The sequence below is a fragment of the Cryphonectria parasitica genome, assembly GCF_011745365.1.
Source record: "Cryphonectria parasitica EP155 unplaced genomic scaffold M406scaffold_6, whole genome shotgun sequence".
NCBI lineage: Eukaryota > Fungi > Ascomycota > Sordariomycetes > Diaporthales > Cryphonectriaceae > Cryphonectria > Cryphonectria parasitica.
Window position 1 is genome coordinate 3,920,292 of NW_024468914.1, and position 22,788 is coordinate 3,943,079.

Genomic DNA, 22,788 nt, shown 5'->3' on the forward strand with positions numbered 1-22,788 from the left:
CAATACAAGATCGAAGCCAGTGATTGAAGAATACTCAGGAAAAGAAGCTTCATACAACTTCCCACATACTTTCAAGTTAGCAGAGCTGGCAGTTCAAGGAGAAGGATTTAGTAACAAGCAAATCCAAATAGTGCTAGAGCGCTAACAGATTAGCAAAACAACGGAAGCGAAACTCTCAGCAAGTTGGTTCGCTTCGGAGTAACAAGGAAAAGCTTCAGAATGTGAATTGTAAATCTATATAGGAAAAACCTCGAAACCAAGCTCTCAAGCGCTCAGTCTAGCCCGGAGCAAACGCTTAAAGCTCTCGAAAATGCTATTAGAAAAGAAGTATGCTTAACAGTATCTACTATTTCTCCAGGTAGCAGAAACAGCACAGGGATCAAAACTAACACTCGCAAACATATTATGAGAATACTATAAGTTCAAGAAACTGTTTCAGGAAGAATTGGATATAGGATTGCTAGAATATAGTTTATATAACTACAAGATCCTGCTATAAGAAGAGAAATAGCTCAAATTCTTCCCTATCTACAAACTAAACAAAGCATAGCTAAAGATACTTAGGGAGTACTTTAACGAGAACCTTAAGAAAGAATATATACAACCATCCTACTCACCAGCAGAATATCCCATCCTGTTTATATTCAAGAAGAATAGCAAGCTCAGGCTGTATATTGATTATAAGCAACTTAACAATATTATAATCAAGAACTAATATCCGCTGCTACTTATTAAGGAACTATGAGATAGACTGCAAGAAGTATAATGATTTATAGTTCTGAATCTGAAAGAAGCTTACAATCTAATCAGAGTAAAGAAAGAAGAAGAATGGAAAACTGCTTTCAGAACTCGCTACGAATACTACGAATATTTAATTATATCCTTTGAATTAACAAATGCTTCAGCTTCATTTCAGGAAATAATTAATTATGTTCTATGCAAGCATCTGAATCAGTTCGTTATTGCTTATCTCGATGATATTCTTATTTACTTTCGAACATTGAAAGAATACAAGAAATACATGGAAATAGTATTACAAATGCTCTAGAATGCAAAGCTTCTTGTAGAGCTTGCAAAGAGCTACTTTCATATACAAAAAGTCAACTATCTCGGATTCACGATCGAGCTGGAATATATTAAGCTACAGAAAGATAAGATAGAAGCTGTTAGAAACTAGCTAATTCTCAGAAACATCAGAGATATTAGATCTTTTCTCGGATATGTTAATTTCTACAGATAATTCATCAAGAACTATAGCTAAATCGCACATCCTCTTACAAATCTTATCAAAAGGAATTAATCCTTCGAATGAATCTCCAAAGCATAAGAAGCTTTTGATGAGATCATCAAGCATATCACCTCAGAGCCAGTTCTGTATAAAGCAGATCCTTATAAACTCTTTGAAGTTAAAACCAATATATCAGAATATGCATTCGGAGAATAACTAAGCTAGCGAAATAACTAAGAATATCTAAGAATCGTAAGCAACTTCTCGAAGAAGTTGAATAGCTTGGAAATCAACTATAGAATTCCTAATCAGAAACTTATAACAATAGTAAAAATCTTTAAGAAGTAGTAATACTATCTCATTAGCATATAATATTTAATCATAATTCATTCGGATTATAAGAATCTAACTATATTTATAATAATTAAGATTTTGAATAAGCAATAAATCAGATAAGCAGAATTCCTCTTATAATTCAACTTTAAAATTGTATACTGCAAAAGCTTAGAAAACGAATAAGCAGATGCTCTCAGTAGAAAATCAAACTATTAAGATACAGATTTCTCGAATATATAGAACATCTTCGCTCAAGATGAGTTGGGAAATCTCATTAATGCATATAGAGAACTGAATACTGCTCTCAGAATTGAATCTTCGAAAAAGAATCCAGAATCAATGATTCCGAACGAACAAGATAACTATATCAAGAATATATACAGTATATCAGCATATAAGCATTAGAGAATTAGAGCAACTTATAAATATATTAAAAGATACTAGAACTCATCAGATCTTAGAAAAAGAATTAAGAATATTCTATAACAATGCAACAGCTGCAAGAAGAATAAAGCAGAAAGATATAAGCTTTACGAACTATTATACTTCTTATCAATATTTATAACTATTTAGCAATTCATTAGTCTAGATTTTATTACTAAGCTATCTTTCTTATGAGAATTCTTAACTAAAGTATAATATAATAGCATTCTAGTAGTGATTTGCAAACTGAGCAAGTATGCTTATTTTCTTTCTTATAAGAAAAGTAGTATAGTAGAGAAACTTGTATATATATTTCTCAGAATAATTATTGCTAATTATAGCATGCTAGAGAAAGTAATCTCTGATAGAGATAGAAAGTTTAATTCGAAATTTTGAACTTTACTTATGAAACAGCTCGGAACATACTACAGAATATTTACAGCATTTTACTTACAAACAAACGAATAGATGGAAAGAATGAATTAAGTTGTTGAACAGTATCTACAATACTATATTAATTAGGAACAGAATAATTGGATTAATCTATTATCTCTTGCACAGTTCGCTTATAATAGCGCAAATATAAGCATAATAAAGAAGTTATCATTCTTTATATTCTACGAATATAATTTAACAGCTTATTACGAGGCACTGCTAGAAGCAGATGCAGAAGCTGCAGATAAGAGGATTAGGAAGATCAAGAAAGTTCAGGAGGAACTCCAATCAGAATTACAATTCATCCAGGAACGAATAGTACAATATGCAAACTCCAAGAGGATTGAGGAATCAATCCTACAGAAGGAAGATAAGGCTTACTTACTTCGAAAAAACATTAAAATAATAAGATTTAGCAATAAACTCGATTATAAGAAGTTAGAATTATTCAAAATCTTACAATGGATCTCTCCAGTTAATTACGAATTAGCATTATCTCATAAGATGAGGATACACCCAGTTTTCCACATCTTACTGCTGGAATTAGCAGTACAGGAAATACTAACGGATAATACAGTGGAAGTAGAAAACAATAAACCAGAATACAAAGTAGAGAAGATTCTCAAGCACAGAGGCATAGACAATACGAGGGAATATCTTGTCAAATGGAAAAGCTACTCAGCAAGCGAAAACTCATGAGAACCACAGGAAAACGTTAAGAACGCTCAGAAAAGAGTAGCTGAGTATTGGAAAAGGAAGGAAACCAGTATCTAAGACGATCGCTCCGCCCCGGACCGAGACTCAGAAGCTCCAGAAACCTCACTCCCCAAATCCTCCAACTCAGGACGAACCTCTCGAGCACCAGAAGAACCTCCATCACCCTCGATACCATCCATATCGCTTAAAAAGGAATAGTCCAACATACTACTAGGAGATCAGAAGAGTTCTCCCGAGACCAAAGCTGAAAACCTCTCAGGAAGGGGACCAGCAGGAACACGAGCTTGCTGCTCCTTCGCCAGCTCCTCCGCCTCCACACAATCAAGCTTCTCAATCGTGTCCAAACCACAGCGCACCGCGCGCGCTATTTTCTCGGCCCACAGCTTGCGCTGTTTCCGCAACCAGCGCACCTTGGCTGTAGCACGCTCCAGCTCCTCCTCCGCGTCATCAAGAGCAGTCTCAGCAGCGGAATGCTGAGCTACGATCTTTTCCACTTGCAACGGCGACAAACCATGCATATTACAATTCCCACGCTTATGCTTGATGCACTCCGTACAGCGTGACGAATCCTCCTCAGAAGCAAGGCAGCGAGCTTTGCAACTCTTGCAGAAAGAACACATTGGCATCTCAACGCAACGAGAAAGGGCAATGAGCCAGAGGGAGGTAGACTGTTCCGTCTTTTTGTGACGAGACTTATCGATTCTATTCATTGTTCGGATTAGAAAGGCAAGATCATATATGAAAAGTTTGCTAGGATACTTACAAAAGATCGTTGGGAATAACGACTGATAGGAAGGAGATGATATTATAATCTATCCAACATGCAGATCACGAAACAAGTTACAAGTAACAAGAATCAGGTATCACGATTCAACAACGAATAACTGGCAAAGATTACGTAATCCAGGGATAGAGTTACAAGCTGTAGCCAATCAGAAAGGAACCGGAGCAATCAACGATCAATCCTCACAGTTCAAGCAGTGAACTGCAACGACCAACCACCAACTCTTGTAGTTCACACTGAAGAGCTAGATATATAAGAACACATTCATTATCATTAGATAGACTCAGTACATAGCTCTTCAGTTGTTAATCTAAGTATCAGATTACTCTCTACTCTGATAGCTCCAAAGGCAGTAAATACTTGCATCACTTCTTAGGACTTGTACGGTTCCGTATTAAGGACTTGATACTTTGATACCGCTCTTGTTAGCATAAACCCCTCCGTGTACTTAGGAATCTTCGGATTGCTGCAGTGCTTATTATAATTCTGCTATAATAATAACTGCTTAATATATCTCTTGAGTAAAGAAGATTTAGAATAGTTTTCTCAGAAATCTAAGCATTATAGATAGATAGTGATAGCAGAATGAGTATATACGCTTAATATAATCATGAGCAGCAATAATTTAAGCTACTTCGATATTGCTGAACAAAGCATTCAAGCATTGAAGGAAGAACTTAGCAATAATACTCTTTAATATTCTCTATTGCTTATACTAAGCACTATAACTAGGAATATGAATAAGGAATAATATTCTCTTAATTACTGATACAAATATATGAATAATACTGAAAATGCTTCTTAGGCAATAGAAAGATTAAGCTAGAACAAATGATTTAATAGTTCACCAAAGCTTTCCGTGAATAATAAACTCAAGAAATCTATGGAAAGATTTTCCTTTAGTATTGAGTAAAATAAGGAAATAATATAGATTGAATATCTTGTTTATAAGATAGAATTAGAAAAGCTCTTTATTTGCATTCTCTTGCAAAGCATTGAAGCATAAGAAGATAAGAATCCTCGAATCAGCTTACTTCACAATCTACATTACGAATTAGCATGAATCTCCTACATCTATTATAGCTTGTTATGACCCATTCAACATGCAGGTCACGAAACAGGCCCCGCCAACAGGGAACCAGGTGATACGATCCAACATCGGACAACCACCAGAAATTACATAAGCAAGGGTTAGGGTTGGATTACAGCAAAACAAGTGAGCCACTTACCGGATTATCACAACACGGATCACGGATCACAGTGAGCTAGGTGAGCTACGATGAAGAGCTGAATATATAAAGATACGTTCATTACTACTAGATAGATTACTGTATATAGCTCTTCAGTTGTTAATCTAAGTATCAGATTATTCTCTACTCTGATAGCCCCAAAAGCAGTGAATACTTGCATCGCTTACTAGGACTTGTACGGTTCCGTATTCAAGGACTTGATACTTTGATACTGCTCTTATTAGCATAAACCCCTTCGTATACTTAGGAATCTTCGGATTGCTGCAGTGCTCATTACATTTTGATAATTCTTATTCAAGAACGGTTCAGTATTACTCCCTTGAGCAATACGGAATACGATGGCTCCTCCAGGAACCTCTTCGTTCCCGTGCGTCTCTACTCAGGAAGAACTGGTTAACCAGGTGTATCAGCTTATTCAGCGTATCCAGGATCTGCGCGAATAACAGCAGGCTCAGAGCGCTACTATTGCTAACTAATAGGCTCAGCTAGCCTAACAGGCCTAGCTAGCCCAACAAGCTCAGCAGGCGCAGTTCACCTCTGCAGTCACTAGTAGTGCTGGAAAGGCATACAAGATGGATAAACTCGCTATGTATGATGGCAATCAGAAGATGCTGCATAGGTTTCTTATTCATTGCAGGGCGTACTTTTTGCACTATGCAACTCAGTTTACTATGGAATCCGAGAAGATTATTCTTGCAGAAACTCATTTCGAGAAAGATGCTCTCATCTAGTACAAACCTTCTCTACGCAACCACTTGGAGCATCAGAATAATTCCAATGCATGTACCCAGGATATTAAGAATATATTCGATTTCTTTGAGAGCTTTGAGAAAGCTTTCAAGAAGATCTTTGGTAATTCCAATGAAGAATGCATCACAGCTTAGCAGCTTATGAATCTCAAACAGACCAAGTTAGCTTCTGCTTATACAATCAGATTCAAGCAGCTCTCAGCAAAGCTTCCATGGGAAAATAAGAATCTTATGGAATATTACTATAAGGGACTCAAGGATGATATTAAAGATGAAATCTCCAAGCAGAATTGGCTAGAGAACTTTGCGATGTTCTCTAATCAAGCTATTTGCATCAACAACTATCTGTATGAACAATGAGTGAAGAAATCTAAGAAAGGAGGAAGTTAGACTTGGAGGTTTCCAGCTAATATAAGCAAGAAATTCCAAAATAAGAATAGCGGTTAATATGATAGTATAGCTCAGAGCAGCATTATGCATGCTAGTCCTATGGAACTCGATGCTGCTAACAAGCAGTATAGCAAGAGAAACAGCGTTACTTGCTACAACTGCAACAAACAAGGATACATCGCATACAACTGCTATCAACCCCGAAAGAACAAATAGCAACTAGTTCAGGAAGAATGCCAGATAAATGTTGCTTGATAACAGAAATCCAATCAACTGAGCAAAAACACTCCCTTGGAGCAAGTATCGAACTCTGTTGATCACGGAAGTCTCAGCTGAACATTCTGCTACGACAACAACTGCTTAACACATCTCTTGAGTAAGAAAGATTCAGGATGGTTTCCTCAGAAACCTAGGCACTACAGGCAGATAGCAACAGCAGAGCGAGGGTATATGCCTAACACAACTACAAGCAGTAACAACTCGAACTGCTCCGATGTTATTAAACAAAGCATTCAAGCGCTGGAGAAAGAACTTAACAACAGTGCTCTTCACCATTCCCTATTACCTGCACCAGATATCATAATCAGAGAAATGAATAGAGGATGATATTCTCTTGGTTATTGGTATAAATATCTAAATAATACTGAAAACATCTCTTAAGCAACAGAAAGATCAAGCCAGAATGAATAATCTAATGATTTACTGAAGTCTTTCGTGAACAATGAATCTAAGAAGCTTACAGAAAGATTTCCCTTTAGTATTGGGTAGAACAAGGGAATAACATGAATTGAATATCTCGTTTATAGAATAGAGTTAGAGAAGCTCTTTATCTGCATCTCCTTGCAGAACATTAAAGCATAAGAAGATGAAGATTCTCGGATTAGCTTACTTTACAATCTATACCACGAATTGGTATGAATCTCCTGCATCTATTATAGCTGCAGAATGCATTTCTCAGACAAGGTGCAATACGAATGGTTTCCCGTTAGAGAACCAGAACAAATCCTTCAGGCTGTTGAAGAACAGAAACTCCGCTTCAGAGAGGTTCTCAACAAGCAATACTACAACGCATACATCGAGCTATCAGATAACTATTCCATGCAATATATAGATAAGAAGATAAAATGATAGCAGTGCAAAATAATACTTTGTATAATTCATATTAATGATAAAGTTTGCAACTAGCATTAATAGAAGAAAGATTAGGAATAACGACGATACGAGCAAAAGCAAGCTAAGAAGCTTGCTTAAGAAGCAGCAAAATAAGCTTAGAAGAACAAGCAGTTCTTAACAAATTCAAAAGAACAGGATTGCTTGTAAAGAGATTGCAGATAATTAAACTAGAATAGTTCCTATGTAGAGCTTTCAAGGCAGATTACGCTTATATCAAGTTCAATATATACATTCAAGGATACAAGTATAGCGCACTATTGGATAGTGATATTCAGAGAAACTTCATATTTCTATACATTGTTAATCAGGTACAACTATAATGGAAATGAAAAAGACGCTCATATACTCTCAGCATTGTAGAAGAATAATCTGTTGCATATAACTAAGAAGTAATTAATAAGAAGACTAATTATCTATCTATCTTGATTCAAGGATGTGTAATCAGAGCTTCTTTTGATATTACGGATATAGCATAGCATGAGCTGATTATAGAACTTCCATAGCTCAAAGAGCATAATTCTCGAATTGATTGAACTACTAGCTAGATCTCATGAGAACAAGCTATATCCAGAGAGATAGTTATAATCAATGGCGCAGGATCGAAGCTAGTGGTTGAAGAATACTCAGGAAAAGAGGCTTCATACGACTTCACACATACCTTCAAACCAGCAGGGCTAGCAGTTCAAGGAGAAGAATCTAGTAATAAGCGAACTCAAACAGTGCTAGAGCGCTAATAGGTTAGCAAAACAACGGAAGCGAGGCTCTTAGCAAGTCGGTCCGCCCCGGAGCGACAAGGAAAAGCTTCAGAAAGTGGATTATGAACTCACACGAGAAAAACCTCGAAACCAGGCTCTCAAGCGCTCGGTCCAGCTCGGAGCGAACGCTCAAGGCTCTCAAAAACGTCACCAAAAACGACGAACGAAAAGAAGCACGCTCAACAGTACCTACTGTTCCTCCAGGTAGCAGAAACAGCACAAGAACCAGAACCAACACTCGCAAATATACTATGAGAATATCACAAGTTCAAGAAACTATTCCAGAAAGAATTGAATACGAGATTACTAGAATACAGCTCATATAACTACAAGATCCCGCTACAAGAAGGGAAACAGCTCAAATTCTTCCTTATTTACAGACTAGACAAGGCATAGCTAGAAGCACTTAGAGAGTATCTCGACGAGAATCTCAAAAAGAGATATATACGATTATTGCAATTACCAGCAGAATACCCTATCCTGTTTGTACTCAAGAAGAACAGCAAGCTTAGGCTATGCATTAACTACAAGCAACTCAATGATATCATAATCAAGAATCAATACTCATTGCTACTCATTAAGAAATTATAAGATAGATTGCAAGAAGCACAGTGATTTACAGTTCTGAATCTGAAAGGAGCTTATAACCTAATTAGAGTAAAGAAAGGAGAAGAATGGAAAACTGCTTTCAGAACATGCTATGAATACTACGAATATCTGATTATGCTCTTTGGTTTAACGAATGCTCCAGCTTCATTCCAGGAAATGATCAATCACATTCTATACAAGCATCTGAATCAGTTCGTCATTGCCTATCTTGACAATATCCTTATTTATTCTCGAATACTTAAAGAATACAAGAAACATATGGAAACAGTATTGCAAACGCTTCAAGATGCAAAACTCCTTATAGAATCTGCAAAGAATCACTTTCACATACAAAAGATCAACTATCTCGGATTTACAATCGAGCTAGAATGCATTAAGCTACAGAAAGATAAGATAGAAGCTGTTAGGAATTAGCCAGTTCCCAGAAATATCAGGAATATTAGATTTTTCCTCGAATATATTAACTTCTATAAGCAGTTCATTAGAAACTACAGCTGAATTGCATACTCTCTTACAAATCTTACCAAAAAAGAACAGCCTTTCGAATAGATCTCCAAGATACAAGAAGCCTTCAACGAGATCATCAAGCATATTACTTCAGAACCAGTTCTGTATGAAGCAAACCCCTACAAATCTTTTGAAATTGAGACTAATGCATCAAGATATGCACTCGGAGAACAACTTGATTAGCAAGATAACCAAGAATGTTTAAGGATTATAAGCAACTTCTCAAAGAAGTTGAATAGCTTGGAAATCAACTACAAGATCTCTAATCAGAAACTCATAGCAATAGTGAAAGCTTTTGAGAAGTAGCAATACTATCTCATTAGCATACAATATTCGATCATAGTTCACTCGGATTACAAGAATCTGACTACGTTTATAACAACCAAGGTTTTGAATAAGCAATAAGTTAGATAAGCAGAATTTCTCTTACAATTCAACTTCAAGATTATACACTGCAAAAGCTTAGAGAATGGATGAGCAGACGCTCTCAGCAGAAGATCAGACCATCGAGATGCAGATTCTTCGGATATATAGAACATCTTCGCCCAAGATGAATCAGGAAATCTCATCAATGCATACAGAGAACTGAATGCTGCTCTCAGAATAGAACCTTCAGAAAAGAATCCAGAATCAATAACTCTAAATGAACAAAACAACTACATTAAGGATGTATACAATGCATCAGCATACAAGCACTAGAGAACTAGAGCAATTTATGAATGCATTAAAAGATACTAAAACCTATCAGATCTTAGAAAAAGGATTGAAAGTATTCTATAATAATACAATAGCTGCAAGAAGAATAAGATAGAAAGATATAAGCCTTACAAACTACTGCACCCCTTACCAGTACCTACAACTGTTTAGCAATCCATTAGTTTAAACTTTATTATCAAGCTATCTCTCTTACAAGAATTCTTAACTAAGATGCAATACAATAGCATTCTAGTAGTGATTTGCAGACTGAGCAAGTATGCTTACTTTCTTCTTTACAAGGAAAGCAGTACAGCAGAAGAACTTGCATATGCATTCCTCAGAACAATTATTGCTAACTACAGCATACCAGAAGAAGTAATCTCTAATAGAAACAGAAAGTTCAACTCAAAGTTTTGAATTTTACTCATAAAACAGCTCAGAATATACTATAGAATATCTATAGCATTTTATCTGCAAATAGATGAATAGATAGAAAGAATGAATCAGATTATTGAACAATACCTTCGATACTATATCAACTAGGAACAGAACAACTGAATTAATCTGTTGCTTCTTGCACAGTTTGCTTATAATAGCGCGGATACAAGCACAACAAAGAAATCACTATTCTTCATGCTCTACAGATACAATCCAACAGCTTATTACAAGGCACTGCAAGAAGCAAATGCAGAAGCTGCAGATAAAAGAGTTAAGAAGATCAAGAAAGTTCAGGAGGAACTCCGATTAGAACTACAATTCATTCAAGAACAAATAATACGATATACAAACTCCAAGAGGATTGAGAGACCAATTCTATAGAAAGGAGATAAGATCTACCTACTTCGAAAAAACATCAAAACAACTAGATCCAGCAATAAGCTCGATTATAAGAAGTTGGGACTATTCAAAATCTTGCAACAAATTTCCCTGATTAATTACGAGTTAGCATTATCTTATGAAATGAGAATACACTCGGTTTTCCACATCTTATTGCTAGAACTAGTAGCACAGGAAATACCAATAGACAATATAGCAGAAGTGGAAAATAATGAATCAGAGTATGAGATAGAAAAGATTCTCAAGCATAGAAGCATAGACAGCACGAGGGAATATCTTATCAAATGGAAAGATTATTCAGCAAGCAAAAATTCTTGGGAACCGCAGAAAAACGTTAAAAATGCTCAGGAAAAGATAGCTGAGTATTAGAAGAAGAAAGAAATCAGCACCTAGGACAGCTGCTCCGCCCCAGGCCGAGATCCAGGAGCTTCAGAAATCTCGCTTTCCAAAATGCTGTTCCAATCCACCACATCGAGGGCACCCCAGGATTAAACCTCAGCTACAGCCTCAGATTCGGCAGCACGCTAAGCATCCTCCTCCCAACACTCCTTCTCCTCCAACTCATCCAGAAAGCGCAAACTCTAACTAACCATCTTCGCGCTACAATCATGCAGAGAACATTTCTGCTTCCGCAAACGCACCAAGCGAGCTGTTGCCTTACCCAATTTGGACTGAAGCTCGAGAAGAACTTCCTCCGCATCCAACTCCTTCTGATCTAAGCAACCAAGTTCGGTAGTAATACGAGACACTATCATAAGAATCAGAAAACGAACAAGGAAAAACTTAGAAAAGGAATGAAACTCACAAGCATTTACCGGAACATCGGAATTATCACAGGAACGATCCCGACGAATACAACAGGAATACCGCTTAGTACCTTCCATCATCTTACACTCCAATCCCTTCGATATACAGAAAGAACAAAGCATAACTTCGAAGCTTTGGAGATCAATAGTTAGAGAAAGCTGAAGATGTTGTTCGGATTTTCGAGAAAGGGACTTTTCGATTCTGTTCAACATCTCAATTAGGAAGGCATAACTAAGCTTACGAACAGCTTGCCAGGAAACTTACAGAAGTATGTTGAGGATAATGATTGATAGGAGGGAGATGATGTTATGATCCATTCAACATGCAGATTACGAAACAGGCTCTGCCAATAGAGAACCAGGTGATACGATCCAACATCGGATAACTACCAGAAATTACATAAGCAAGGGTTAGGGTTGGATCACGGCAAAACAAGTGAGCCACTCACCGGATCACCACAACACGAATCACGGATCACAGTGAGCCAGGTGAGCTACGATAAAGAGCTGGATATATAAGGATACATTCATTATTACTAGATAGATCACTATACGTAGCTCTTCAGTTGTCAATCTAAGTATCAGATTACTCTCTACTCTGATAGCCCCAAAGGCAGTAAACACTTGCATCGCTTACTAGGACTTGTACGGTTCCGTATTTAAGGACTTGACACTTTGATACCGCTCTTGTTAGCATAAACCCCTTCGTGTACTTAGGAATCTTCGGATTGCTGCAGTGCTCATTACATAGCTGCAGAATGCATTTCTCAGAGAAGATATAATATAAATAATTCCCTGTTAGAGAACTAGAATAAATCCTTCAAGCTGTTAAAGAATAGGAATTCTGCTTCAGAGAAGTTCTTAATAGATAGTATTACAATGCATATATTGGATTATTAGATAATTATTCTATATAATATATAAATAAGAAGATAAAATGATAGCAGTATAAGATGATATTCTGTATAATTCATATTAATAACAAAGTTTGTAACTAGCATTAATAGAAGAAAGATCAGAAATAATAATAATACAAGCAAAAACAAGCTAAGAAGCTTGCTTAAGAAGCAGCAAAGCAAGCTTAGAAGAACAAGTAACTCTTAATAAACTCAAAAGAATAGGATTGCTTGTAAAGGAACTGCAGATAATTAGATTAGAATAATTCTTATATAAAGCTTTCAGAATAGATTATGCTTATATTAAGTTCAATATATACATTTAAGAATATAAGTATAGCGCACTATTGAATAATAGCGCTTAGGGAAACTTCATATTTCCATACATTATTAACTAAGCATAACTACAATGGAGATAGAAGAAGCATTCATACACTCTCAGTACTATAAAAGAATAATTTGTTGCATATAACCAGAGAGTAATTAATAAGAAGACTAATTATTTATTTATCTTAATTCAGAAATATACAATCCAGATTTCTTTTAATATCACAGATATAGCATAGCATAAGCTAATTATAAGACTTTTATAGCTTAAAGAGCATAATTCTCGAATCGATTGGATTACTAGCTAGATCTTATAAGAACAAGCTATACTCAAAAAAATAATTACAATCAACAGTACAGAATCGAAGCTAGTAGTTGAAGAATACTCAGAAAAAGAAGCTTTATACAACTTCTCACATACTTTCAAACTAGCAGAGCTAGCAATTCAAGGAGAAGAATCTAGTAACAAGCAAATCCAAATAATGCTAGAGCGCTAACAGATTAGCAAAACAACAGAAGCAAGATCCTTAGCAAGTCAGTTCGCTCCAAAGCAATAAGGAAAAGCTTCAGAATATAGATTATAAACTCATACGAAAAAAACCGCGAAACCAGGCTCTCGAGCGCTCAGTTCAGCTCGGAGCAAATGCTCAAAGCTCTCAAGAACGTTACCAAAAACAATAAACGAAAAGAAGTATGCTTAACAATACCTACTATTCCTTCAGATAGCAGAAACAGTACAAGAACCAGAACCAATACTCGCGAATATACTATAAGAATATTACAGATTTAAGAAACTATTCCAGAGAGAATTGAATATAGAATTATCGGAATACAGCTTATATAATTACAAGATTCTGCTATAAGAAGGAAAACAGCTCAAATTCTTTCTTATCTACGAACTAAATGCAGTATAACTAGAAGCACTATCCTAAAGTCAAAGTGTCCTTAAGGTAGAAGACAGTTTTTTTGGGTGGGAGAATTTTCGGCGCTAGCAAATGCAGGGGGTAGCGGATCGTTTTTTTTTCTGCAAACTGTCCTCAACTCAAATTTTAAGCTTTCTGTCTCATTTCAATTTGAAGTCTGATCGCCTCCCTTAAAACTCTATCATTTCTGAATTTCAAGTTCTCATTATCTCTCTTTCTATTTCAATTGCAGAATTTGCATTTCTAGAGTAAAGATTGAGAAGGTTAGACTTGCATTTCTATCCGTATTGAAAACAACCAATTATCTAGCATTATTTTTAGAGCTTATCCTAATCTGTATTTCTAATCTGCTATTCTGATCAGAACTTAGCTATAGCTAATTCTATTTATTCTTTGTTTTTCTACTCTCTATTATATATTATAATATGTAGAGAATGCTAGTTTAGCGTTGTAGCTGATGAGATAGCAGCATATCTAGCTTCAGCACGCTATAGAATGCTTAGAAAAGAGCAATAAGCTATTGCAAGCTGCATTCAGAGCCTGCCTAGCATCTATTATACTCAACAAGATCTGCAGCATTTCCAGTTTCCTGATTCAGCAAGCATCGCTATTCCGCTGCTTAGCAATATTCAAACTAATAGCCTTGCCTATCGAGAATGCTCTTTCATTACCAGACAAGCTTATAAGATACGAGACTACTATCGCCTCTTGCATAAGTAAGTAAATCCCTGCACAGATAGCTGCCCGTCTGCCTAGGAGATAGCTTCCTCCGTCCCATAGCGAATGCAGGTATGCTGCCAAAGGCTCTTTCCGAGCTGGCAGGCCAGCAGATGATTCGAGGTTCAATGCCAGAGCAGGCCTGAGAACAGCCAGCTCAGCATTCCAGAGGATCCGAGGCAGCTGATCACAGCATCCTTCCGCTAGATATAGCAGCAGCTAGCCAATCTAACAGACTGGATTATCCAGGAAGGAAACAACCAGCTGGAGCTCAATCTCTAGCTCCGAAGGGTAGGCTGGGCAACTCATCTGCAGGGGCTAGATCTGATCAGAACTAAGGAGCTGGTTTCGCCGATCTGGGACAACGAGCCGACTCTGCAGGCCCTCTGGCAGAGCTTTCAGCGTAATGCTCAGCAGGCTCGCTATACTGCAGTTGCATCTGTTGTTAGCTATTCTGTCCTCTTCGAGATCAATCGGAAGAATAAGCATATCAAGCCTAAACAGCCATTCGATAGCTGACTCGAGAGCAGTTCATGGCAGCGATATACGGAGATCTAGCGCTGCATTCTAAGCTATATTATACAGACACAAGCTCTTAGCTCTAATTAGAAACCTCTCTATCGCTTTACCACCGAACAGAGCGCTCTTTATACCCGCCTTCTATACTAGCTTGAAAATACAGCTGGGATTCCTTCTGCTACAGCTGCAGCGCGCTAGAATAAAGCATGCCTGAACTTTGTAGTTCAGCTTCTCGATCATCCTCTTCCAGATGCTGAATATAAGAGTGCTCTCCTCAGCGCTCTTGCTATTCTCAATATCCGAGCAGATAATGAATAGGAAATACCGCTTAATTATACTTTTATCTACTCTGCTATCATTAAGCTAGCTTGCATACTTATAGTCCTTTAAGCCTATCTCGAGCAGGAGAAGGAGATGAACGAGAAGCTAGCTGTACTATCTCAGAAGACCTTGCGAGAAGAAGCACTGAAGCATTACTGCAGGCTCTTCGAACTCCTGCAGCCAAGGATCTTCCGATTTATAACAACCACCAGCCTCGAAACCAAGCTTACTCCTCTCAACTGGATCTTCAAAGCCAGATCCTACAGCCTCAAGATCCGCTATACTACTGCTATTTAGAGCAGAGTAGACTAGCGAGGGAATCTTATTTCCTATTATAACATCCAGCTGTATACTGATTAGATCTCCGATATGGTTCACAATCTCCTTAGCTTAGCATAGCAGAGCCTTGCTGAGATACTCGAATCGCTAAATCTGGAAGCCCTGCCCCAGATTAACTGGCTTTCGCTTTAGAATGATTATTATAAAGACTAGATTAGCTATTCCTTTCTCGCTAATTGCTGCAACCAATAGCTTATAAATAGCTAGCAGTAGCTTCTAGAGCATATTCTGAGCAGTACAGAGCTGTATACCACATGGTTTGATAAGTACAGCTAATAGCTCCAGGCTTCTGCTATCAGCCAGTTCCGCTTTCGGGCGGAGAGGTTTCGTGAGCAAATCCTCTTCCTTCTGCATTTCTCTGGAGGCTAGCCAGCCCGCACTACTGAGATCCTCGGGCTTTGATCAGAGAACTCGGTATATGAAGGCTTTCGAAATATCTTTCTTTACGATGAGCTGATCTGTTTTATTATTTTTTATTACAAGAGCTACTAAGCATCTGATTAGCTTAAGATTATCTACTGATACCTGCTGTGCAAGGTAAACGCTCTTCTTGTCTGGTATCTCTAGCTAGCTCTCCCCTTCTAGCAGCAGATCGAAGAGCTTCTTGGAGCTAGCTAGGCAAGAAGCTCTCTGCTCTGAGCTGATCAGATCCTCCCGCTAGCAAACCCAGAAGAAGAGGAGGAATACAGCTTCTCAGCCTCTAGCTCCTAGCTATAGCTTGCAGACCGGATAAGATGCTTTCTTTAGCAGTACAGCCTGCAGCTGATAGATACAAAGCTTACAATCAGTGCCTGGCAGCATATCGCGATTGTTATCGCTTGTTAATATTTTGGGAAAAGCTATCAAAGCAATATGCAAGGCCAGCTTGAGAGCAGCGGAGATGATCTGACTAGTAATGATGAAGAAGCTGATAATATTCTCGATCTGCAAGCTGGGTATAGCACAGCTGTAGCGCATATGGTATATGGAAGAGAGCTGCAGCTGAGCCTGTTTGAGATAGCTATCCGGAGAAACCGGTTTCGAAGAGCCAGCATTCAGTGGCATCGCTTTCTCGGGTTTCAAAGCCATTCCGCTTCTACAGTGCTTTTCAAGCGAAAGAGAGAGGTTTTTGAAAAGGAATAAGAGCAGAGCTGGCTGCAGCGCTTTCGTTAGCTATACAAGACTGACCTTCTTGGCTAATTACAACAGATAATCAGAGCAGAAGCTTAGTTTCAAAGCAATCAGGAGCTTGTTTTCCGTGCAATTGCTTGAGGAGAGACTCTTATTCTGCAGATCGCTAGCACAGACAGTGGAAAAGCTCTTTTCTTTTTGCTTCTAGCATACTGTTCACCCTAGGGCATAACAATTATTATCACTCCGCTTATTGCTCTTCAGAAAGATTTATTTCAGAAATGCCAAACTTATTAGATTGATATATCTATATGAACTTTATCCAAGCTTAATCACACTGCTGCTATCATCTTTATTTCATCTGAATCTGCTATCTTTAAGCAGTTCTCTAGCTTTATCAATTGCTTGTATACTCAAGAGCAGCTTGACTGCATTGTAATAAATGAGTACTATATTGCTCTTAATACAAATAATACCTTTTAATCAAAACTTCAAGAGCTTGGATTTGCTATCGCAGCGTTTGATATACAGCAAATCTTCCTTACAGCTATACTACTGCCAAAGGATGAGGCATCTCTCTTTTAAGCTCTATGCATCTCTAAATCATTAGTTTTTCGAATATCTACTATTCGCAAAAATATTCGCTATATTATTCAACAGATCTCTTCTAATCAGAGAGAAGCTTCTGTTTGCAGGGAGATAAAGAGAACTCTTGCTAAGATGAAGAAGGGAAGAGTGATTATCTATAGTAGCACAGTTCGCTAGGTAGAAAGCCTCGGATCTGCTCTGGAATGTGAGATTTATTACAGCAGAGTTGCTAATACTTTAAGCAAGACTGCAATTCTGCAGCAATGGATTAATAATTATAATTGCATAATTGTTGCAATTAGTATATTAAAGATGGATCTGAATATTCCTAATGTATATGCAGTTATTCATGCAGAGCTTCCAAGAAATATACGAAACTATGCTTAAGAAAGCGAACGAGCAGGCCGAGATAGCAAGTTCTCTCAAGCAACTCTTTTCTGGAATGAATATTCGCCTTGGAATGCTAGCTCTGAGATAAGCTAATATCTGCATATAAAGAGATATCAACATATTCTTCTCAATCAGGTTCTTGATAAGCAGTTCGATCAAATGCAGTGCATGCTAGATGAGATTTCCTGCAATTACTGCAGGCTAGCTAGCTAGAAGCATAAGCTGGATTCTGATCAGGAGCTTAGCAGCAAGCATTTTGAACAGATAAAGCAAAGAAGCAGCTGGATGCAGAGAGAAGTTCTCAAGAACTACTAAGAGAGAAGTAAGATAATTATAGCATTAGTTTAGCAGCTTGAGGCATAGGCTAGCGTCTGTGTTCTCTGCAAAGGCTGAGAGAGAGAGCTTGGCTTGCTAGCTTGGCATATTAGGGCGAGCTGCTTATTTAAGCATAACTTAGTCTAGCACGAGATTGAGAGCAGGCAAGCTCAGCTGCAGAAAGGAATCTTTGCGCAAAAGCGTTTAGCAGTATATGCTGAATACTCCAAATGTAGTATACTCTAGGCATACTGCGCTTCTTGGAATAAGCTAGTATCTGATTAGAAATTCTTCTTATGAAAGCTGAGTAGTATCTGCTAGTATTCAAAGCTTCTTATATCAGTTATAGGAGAGCTCTGAGCTCTTAGCTTTAGAATAGAAGCGCTGATTTATAATCTTATAGAGAAAGATCAAGAAGAGCTTTTTAAGAAGAGCTTCTTATATGAGTGAATAAGCTAGCGCTGCAAGTAGCATAATATAGAGACGAATAATTTGTACTGAGTTTTTCTTAAGATAATAGAAGCTATAAACTAGCAAACAAGAGAAGAGTAGAAATTAGTTAATAAACTAGTAATTAGAGCTTAGTGCATAGAGATAGCAATTTCTGTTTGCTGTAAATATAAATCAAGAAGCTAAAAGCTTAAAAAAACCAGCGCAATACCTATATCTGCTATCTTCAGTCTTCTCTAATCATTACTCTCATGCTCCTATCCTCTTACTCGCCTTACACCTTTCTATTCTCAGCGCTCTTGCATCTTGCCCTGAACTCTATTCTGATCTCTGAGAAAGCTTGTTTAGCATAGCTTGCTAGCTTTCGAAACTAGCTTTATAAGCTGGCATTGGCTGTCGAAATGAAGTTGTTGCTGGTATAGGGAAGAGAGAGCGTATATCTTGCCTTTCTGCTGAGCTCTGTAAAAACTAGCTAGCTATCGAAATATCGCTTTTTATGCTGAAAGATCTTGATAGCAGCTTCTCCTGAATACTTATCTGCAATATAGATTTCGAAATAGCTTATTAAGCAACATTCTTGCTATTGAAAGATTGCAGCTGACTACCTTGCAGCAGATTAGCTACTGTATCAATGCAGGGATATATCTGCATAAGCAATTCTGATTCTGATTCTGATTGTAACTTCGATTGCAAGAAGGAAACTGACTTCTGGCGCTCTGCAATACTGAAGGAGAGGCTCTGATCAGAGCTAGGAGAAGCAGAGGTAATAATAGCAGTATTGCCCCAGCTTGCAATCTTAATCCATATTATACCCTATATAAAGCTAAGCCTCTGTAGCCTGCTGGAAGATGAAGAGGGGGGAGCTGCTTCAGGAACTGGCGAAAGAGGATGGAGGACTTAGCTTTCTGCTCTTGTAGAAGAGGCTGGCAGGGGCGGAAGCGAGCGCTGCATTCGGCCTATTTCGCTGGGAGTAAACTTAATAGCCTTTGTATCCTCTCGGAGCTGTATATTCGCAGGATAAACTCAGGCTTCCCTAGCCCTATCTGAGATCTGTATGCTTTCAAAGCTCTTAATACCTCTCTTTGCTCTCCACTAATCTAGGCTTCTCCTGAAGAACTCAGCCTGTTATAGAACCCTATTTGCCCTGCTTAGCTCTGATTGAATAGCAATAAGAAAGGCTTTCTTAATATGTTGCTGAGGCGAGATATCAGTATTAGCATTTTGAAATAATACTGAGTTCCGCTAGTCTGTAAACTGGCTATTATTCTGCTGCTTATTAGACTCCTGAAAGAAAAAGCACAGATTGTTAGCTACATGCAAGCTACAGCTTCATCCATCCTCCTGCATACAGATCTGCACATGCTAGTAGGCTAGAGTCTTGTTTGCTAGCTGCTGCTTTATAATAGTCAGATGCTGCTCTACTATCTGAATAACTCTCTTTTGCATAGTAGAGTTCTTACGATAGTAGGAGTTAAGCATCTGAATAGCATATTGATAATAGTTGTAGATTGCAACAAACTAGTGGTTGTTGCAAAGATAGAGGAAGACTGCTCAGCGTACTCCTGGTCTGTATTTCCTTCAGAAGTAAGGAATCTTTTGGCTTGCAAAGTTGAAGAATCAATTTGTTATCCATACTTGCGAGATCAGATTCATCAGCTGCTATCTGATCAGGCTCATCAGCGCTGAGTCTGTAAGCTGCTTGCGCTGCAGGATAAAATCCTCAACATCGTATAGTATTAAAGCTGTATAAACTCAGTGGATTTCACTAAGCTTTCCAATCTCCAGATTTGAGCTTTTCTGATTAGAGTTGCGCAGTATAGAGTGAAAGTAAATACCAGGAAAGTAGTGCTTAAAGAGCTCGATTGCTCTTGCCTCTGGCAAGTGAGCTGGCTCAGCATCAAAGTAGTCAGAGCAGTTAGCTAGCAGAGCATTCTCGATAGGTGAGTGATTAATGTTTACAGAGTTCATAATTACTCGGCTGAGGTCTGCTGTAGTCTTCTGGTGTTATTGGGGAAGAGCTTTGAAAGCGGATGAGGCAGATATCTGCAGAACTGATCGGGCCTCTCCTGCTAGCGTAGTATAGCGCTGTTCGCTTTGCTCATCAATATCCTTCATGATATCATCAGCTGCAGCTTGAAAGGAGTTAGTTCGCTGAGAAGGAACTGAGGCAAAGCGAGAGGAGCTAGCAGAACGAGCCTGCACCTGCTCACTGCCTGAGAGCAGTCGAGCTTGCGCCTCTTCAAGAGAGGGAACTGGAAAATCAGTGCTTGTAGCAGACTTCTTTCCTTTATTTCCAAATATTATAGGTACTGATTGGTAGGCTGTTGTATCATCTGTTGAGATCTGAAAGGGTGAAAGGGAATAGAAGAAAAATATGAGTTTTGAAGGATAGTAGCAGAAGAGCTGATAAAAGATGTGCAGGAGTGCAGTATGAAGGAAATAGAAAGATAGCTTAGTATGTAGCAGGAAGGTATTGATTAGGCTATAATCAGCAAGAAGATAGAAAGGCTGAGCCTGATAAGGGCAGTAAGGAAAGAGAGAAAGTGAGATAGAAGCAGAGCTACAGCTTGATGTATTGGTTTTATCTGGCTCTATTGCTTGGTGTAAGAAAGGAAGAGAAGGAAAGAGAATCAAAGCTGATATTTGATAGCTGGATAGCAGATATTTATATTCCAATATCTCAGTAGGAGTGATTTACAGATATGAAGTGATTTGCAAGCATCAAGTGATTTACAAGCAGGGAGTGAGGTTTGAGTATGCATCTTCCCTCTTCCAGATCTTAAGCAAGCTCTGCTATCAAGTAAATTACTGATTCTTGTTATTCAGCTCTCTGAATATTAGCTCCTGCTCTTGTTCAGATTAAAAAAGCTTTCTGCTTTGCTGATCAGAGTGCTTAACTGATCTCTCCTCTTCCCTTTCTATCTTACCAAGCCTCTATCCAACTAGCTTCTGTTGCCAGATTGCTCAGCTGCCTCCAGCCTTCTCTCTGCCTGTCCACAGCCCTTCTTTCTCTCTATATTAGTTGGCTTCCTCTTCTATCAAAAGCCTTCATCCAACCAGCTTCTGTTGCCAGGTTGCTCAGCTGCCTCCAGCCTTCTCTCTGCCTGTCCACCCCTTCTTCCCCTCCATATTGGTTAGCCTCCTCTTCTACCAAAAGCTAGACCTACCATCTTTTTTCTTTTTCCACTTAGCTTCTCAACTTCTATTACTAAACATCTAATCAACTGAACTGCTCCTCCTTTCTCCTTCAAACAGCTTATTCTCCATGCTGCTTACCTGCTGCTCTTCTCCAGCCTACTGAATAGCCTGCCTCTGATCAGAAGCCTAGTTAACTGCCCTCGTTTTTCTCTGCTTATCCTACTGAGCTTTATTGCTGAAAATCTCATCAGCTGCTCCTTTCCTATCCTCCAAACCGCTTATCAGCTACTATCCCACCCTCAACCTCTCACCAGCTGCCATAGCTAGCTCTAGCAAGCCCATCTTTACCTCCGCCCATCCAACCGCTCTGGAGAATGCATAGAATCGAATTACGCTCTTCAAAGCTATGCCCCAGCCTGAATATACCCACTACTGCCAGAAGCACCGAAAGCTACATAATATTCTGCAGTTCTGTAAGCTGCAGATGCTTGTTGGGGAGCTATATGGTATATGAGTCCTGAATACTCAGGAAAAATCAATGCAAGCAATTGGGAATGCAATCAATCAGCTGCTGCTCTTGCAAGAGCAAGCATTATGAATGTTTTATGCTGAGAAGTTCAAGAAGATTATATCTAATGCTATCTTTGTAAAAGCTAGCAGATTCAGGCTCTTTGGAAAGTATATTGCTCTTCTAAGCTACTCTACTGATGCGCGATGCATGCTAGCTCTGATCATTGCTCTCTTCAGCTTTCGCAACTGCAATCCATGTAATTGCTATTCTTAGAGAGCTGCAAATCATTCATGCTAGCTTGCAGATGAAACAGTTGCACATGCTATAATCCCCTTTTTTGAATGCTGCTCTATCCCTAGCATTTAAGACAGTGCGTATGCAAACTATGTTTAGCATGTTAAAGCTCATTTATGTATCTTCAAGATGTAGAGCAAACATTCAGCTGTACAAGCTTTCAAGGCTCTTGTAAGTACAGAAAGCAGGCTGGGACTCTAATCAGATCCAAAGGCTGATTTAGGCTGGAATTCGAATCAGTTTGGCAAAGAGCTG

General features: G+C 38.3%; 5 protein-coding genes across 5 annotated transcripts; 3 read left to right on the forward strand and 2 right to left on the reverse strand.

The window, feature by feature from the left end:
- Window positions 1-559: 559 nt before the first annotated feature.
- On the forward strand, window positions 560-715 carry M406DRAFT_261176 (uncharacterized protein; the record flags this gene model as incomplete). The annotated part of the gene is made up of 1 exon (XM_040917420.1): window positions 560-715. A coding segment is annotated over one exon (156 nt), but the record flags the coding sequence as incomplete, so codon positions are not given.
- A 2,642-nt stretch (window positions 716-3,357) lies between these two features.
- Window positions 3,358-3,849, reverse strand: M406DRAFT_262286 (uncharacterized protein; the record flags this gene model as incomplete). The annotated part of the gene is made up of 1 exon (XM_040917500.1): window positions 3,358-3,849. The coding sequence occupies one exon, from the start codon at window positions 3,847-3,849 to the stop codon at window positions 3,358-3,360; it is 492 nt and encodes a 163-aa protein (XP_040775001.1).
- Window positions 3,850-11,470: 7,621 nt separating this feature from the next.
- Window positions 11,471-11,908, reverse strand: M406DRAFT_261209 (uncharacterized protein; the record flags this gene model as incomplete). The annotated part of the gene is made up of 1 exon (XM_040917421.1): window positions 11,471-11,908. The coding sequence occupies one exon, from the start codon at window positions 11,906-11,908 to the stop codon at window positions 11,471-11,473; it is 438 nt and encodes a 145-aa protein (XP_040775002.1).
- Window positions 11,909-14,840: 2,932 nt separating this feature from the next.
- Window positions 14,841-15,077, forward strand: M406DRAFT_263097 (uncharacterized protein; the record flags this gene model as incomplete). Its single annotated transcript, XM_040917563.1, has 1 exon — window positions 14,841-15,077. A coding segment is annotated over one exon (237 nt), but the record flags the coding sequence as incomplete, so codon positions are not given.
- Window positions 15,078-16,649: 1,572 nt separating this feature from the next.
- On the forward strand, window positions 16,650-16,859 carry M406DRAFT_227584 (uncharacterized protein; the record flags this gene model as incomplete). Its single annotated transcript, XM_040915774.1, has 1 exon — window positions 16,650-16,859. A coding segment is annotated over one exon (210 nt), but the record flags the coding sequence as incomplete, so codon positions are not given.
- Between the last annotated feature and the right edge of the window lie 5,929 nt (window positions 16,860-22,788).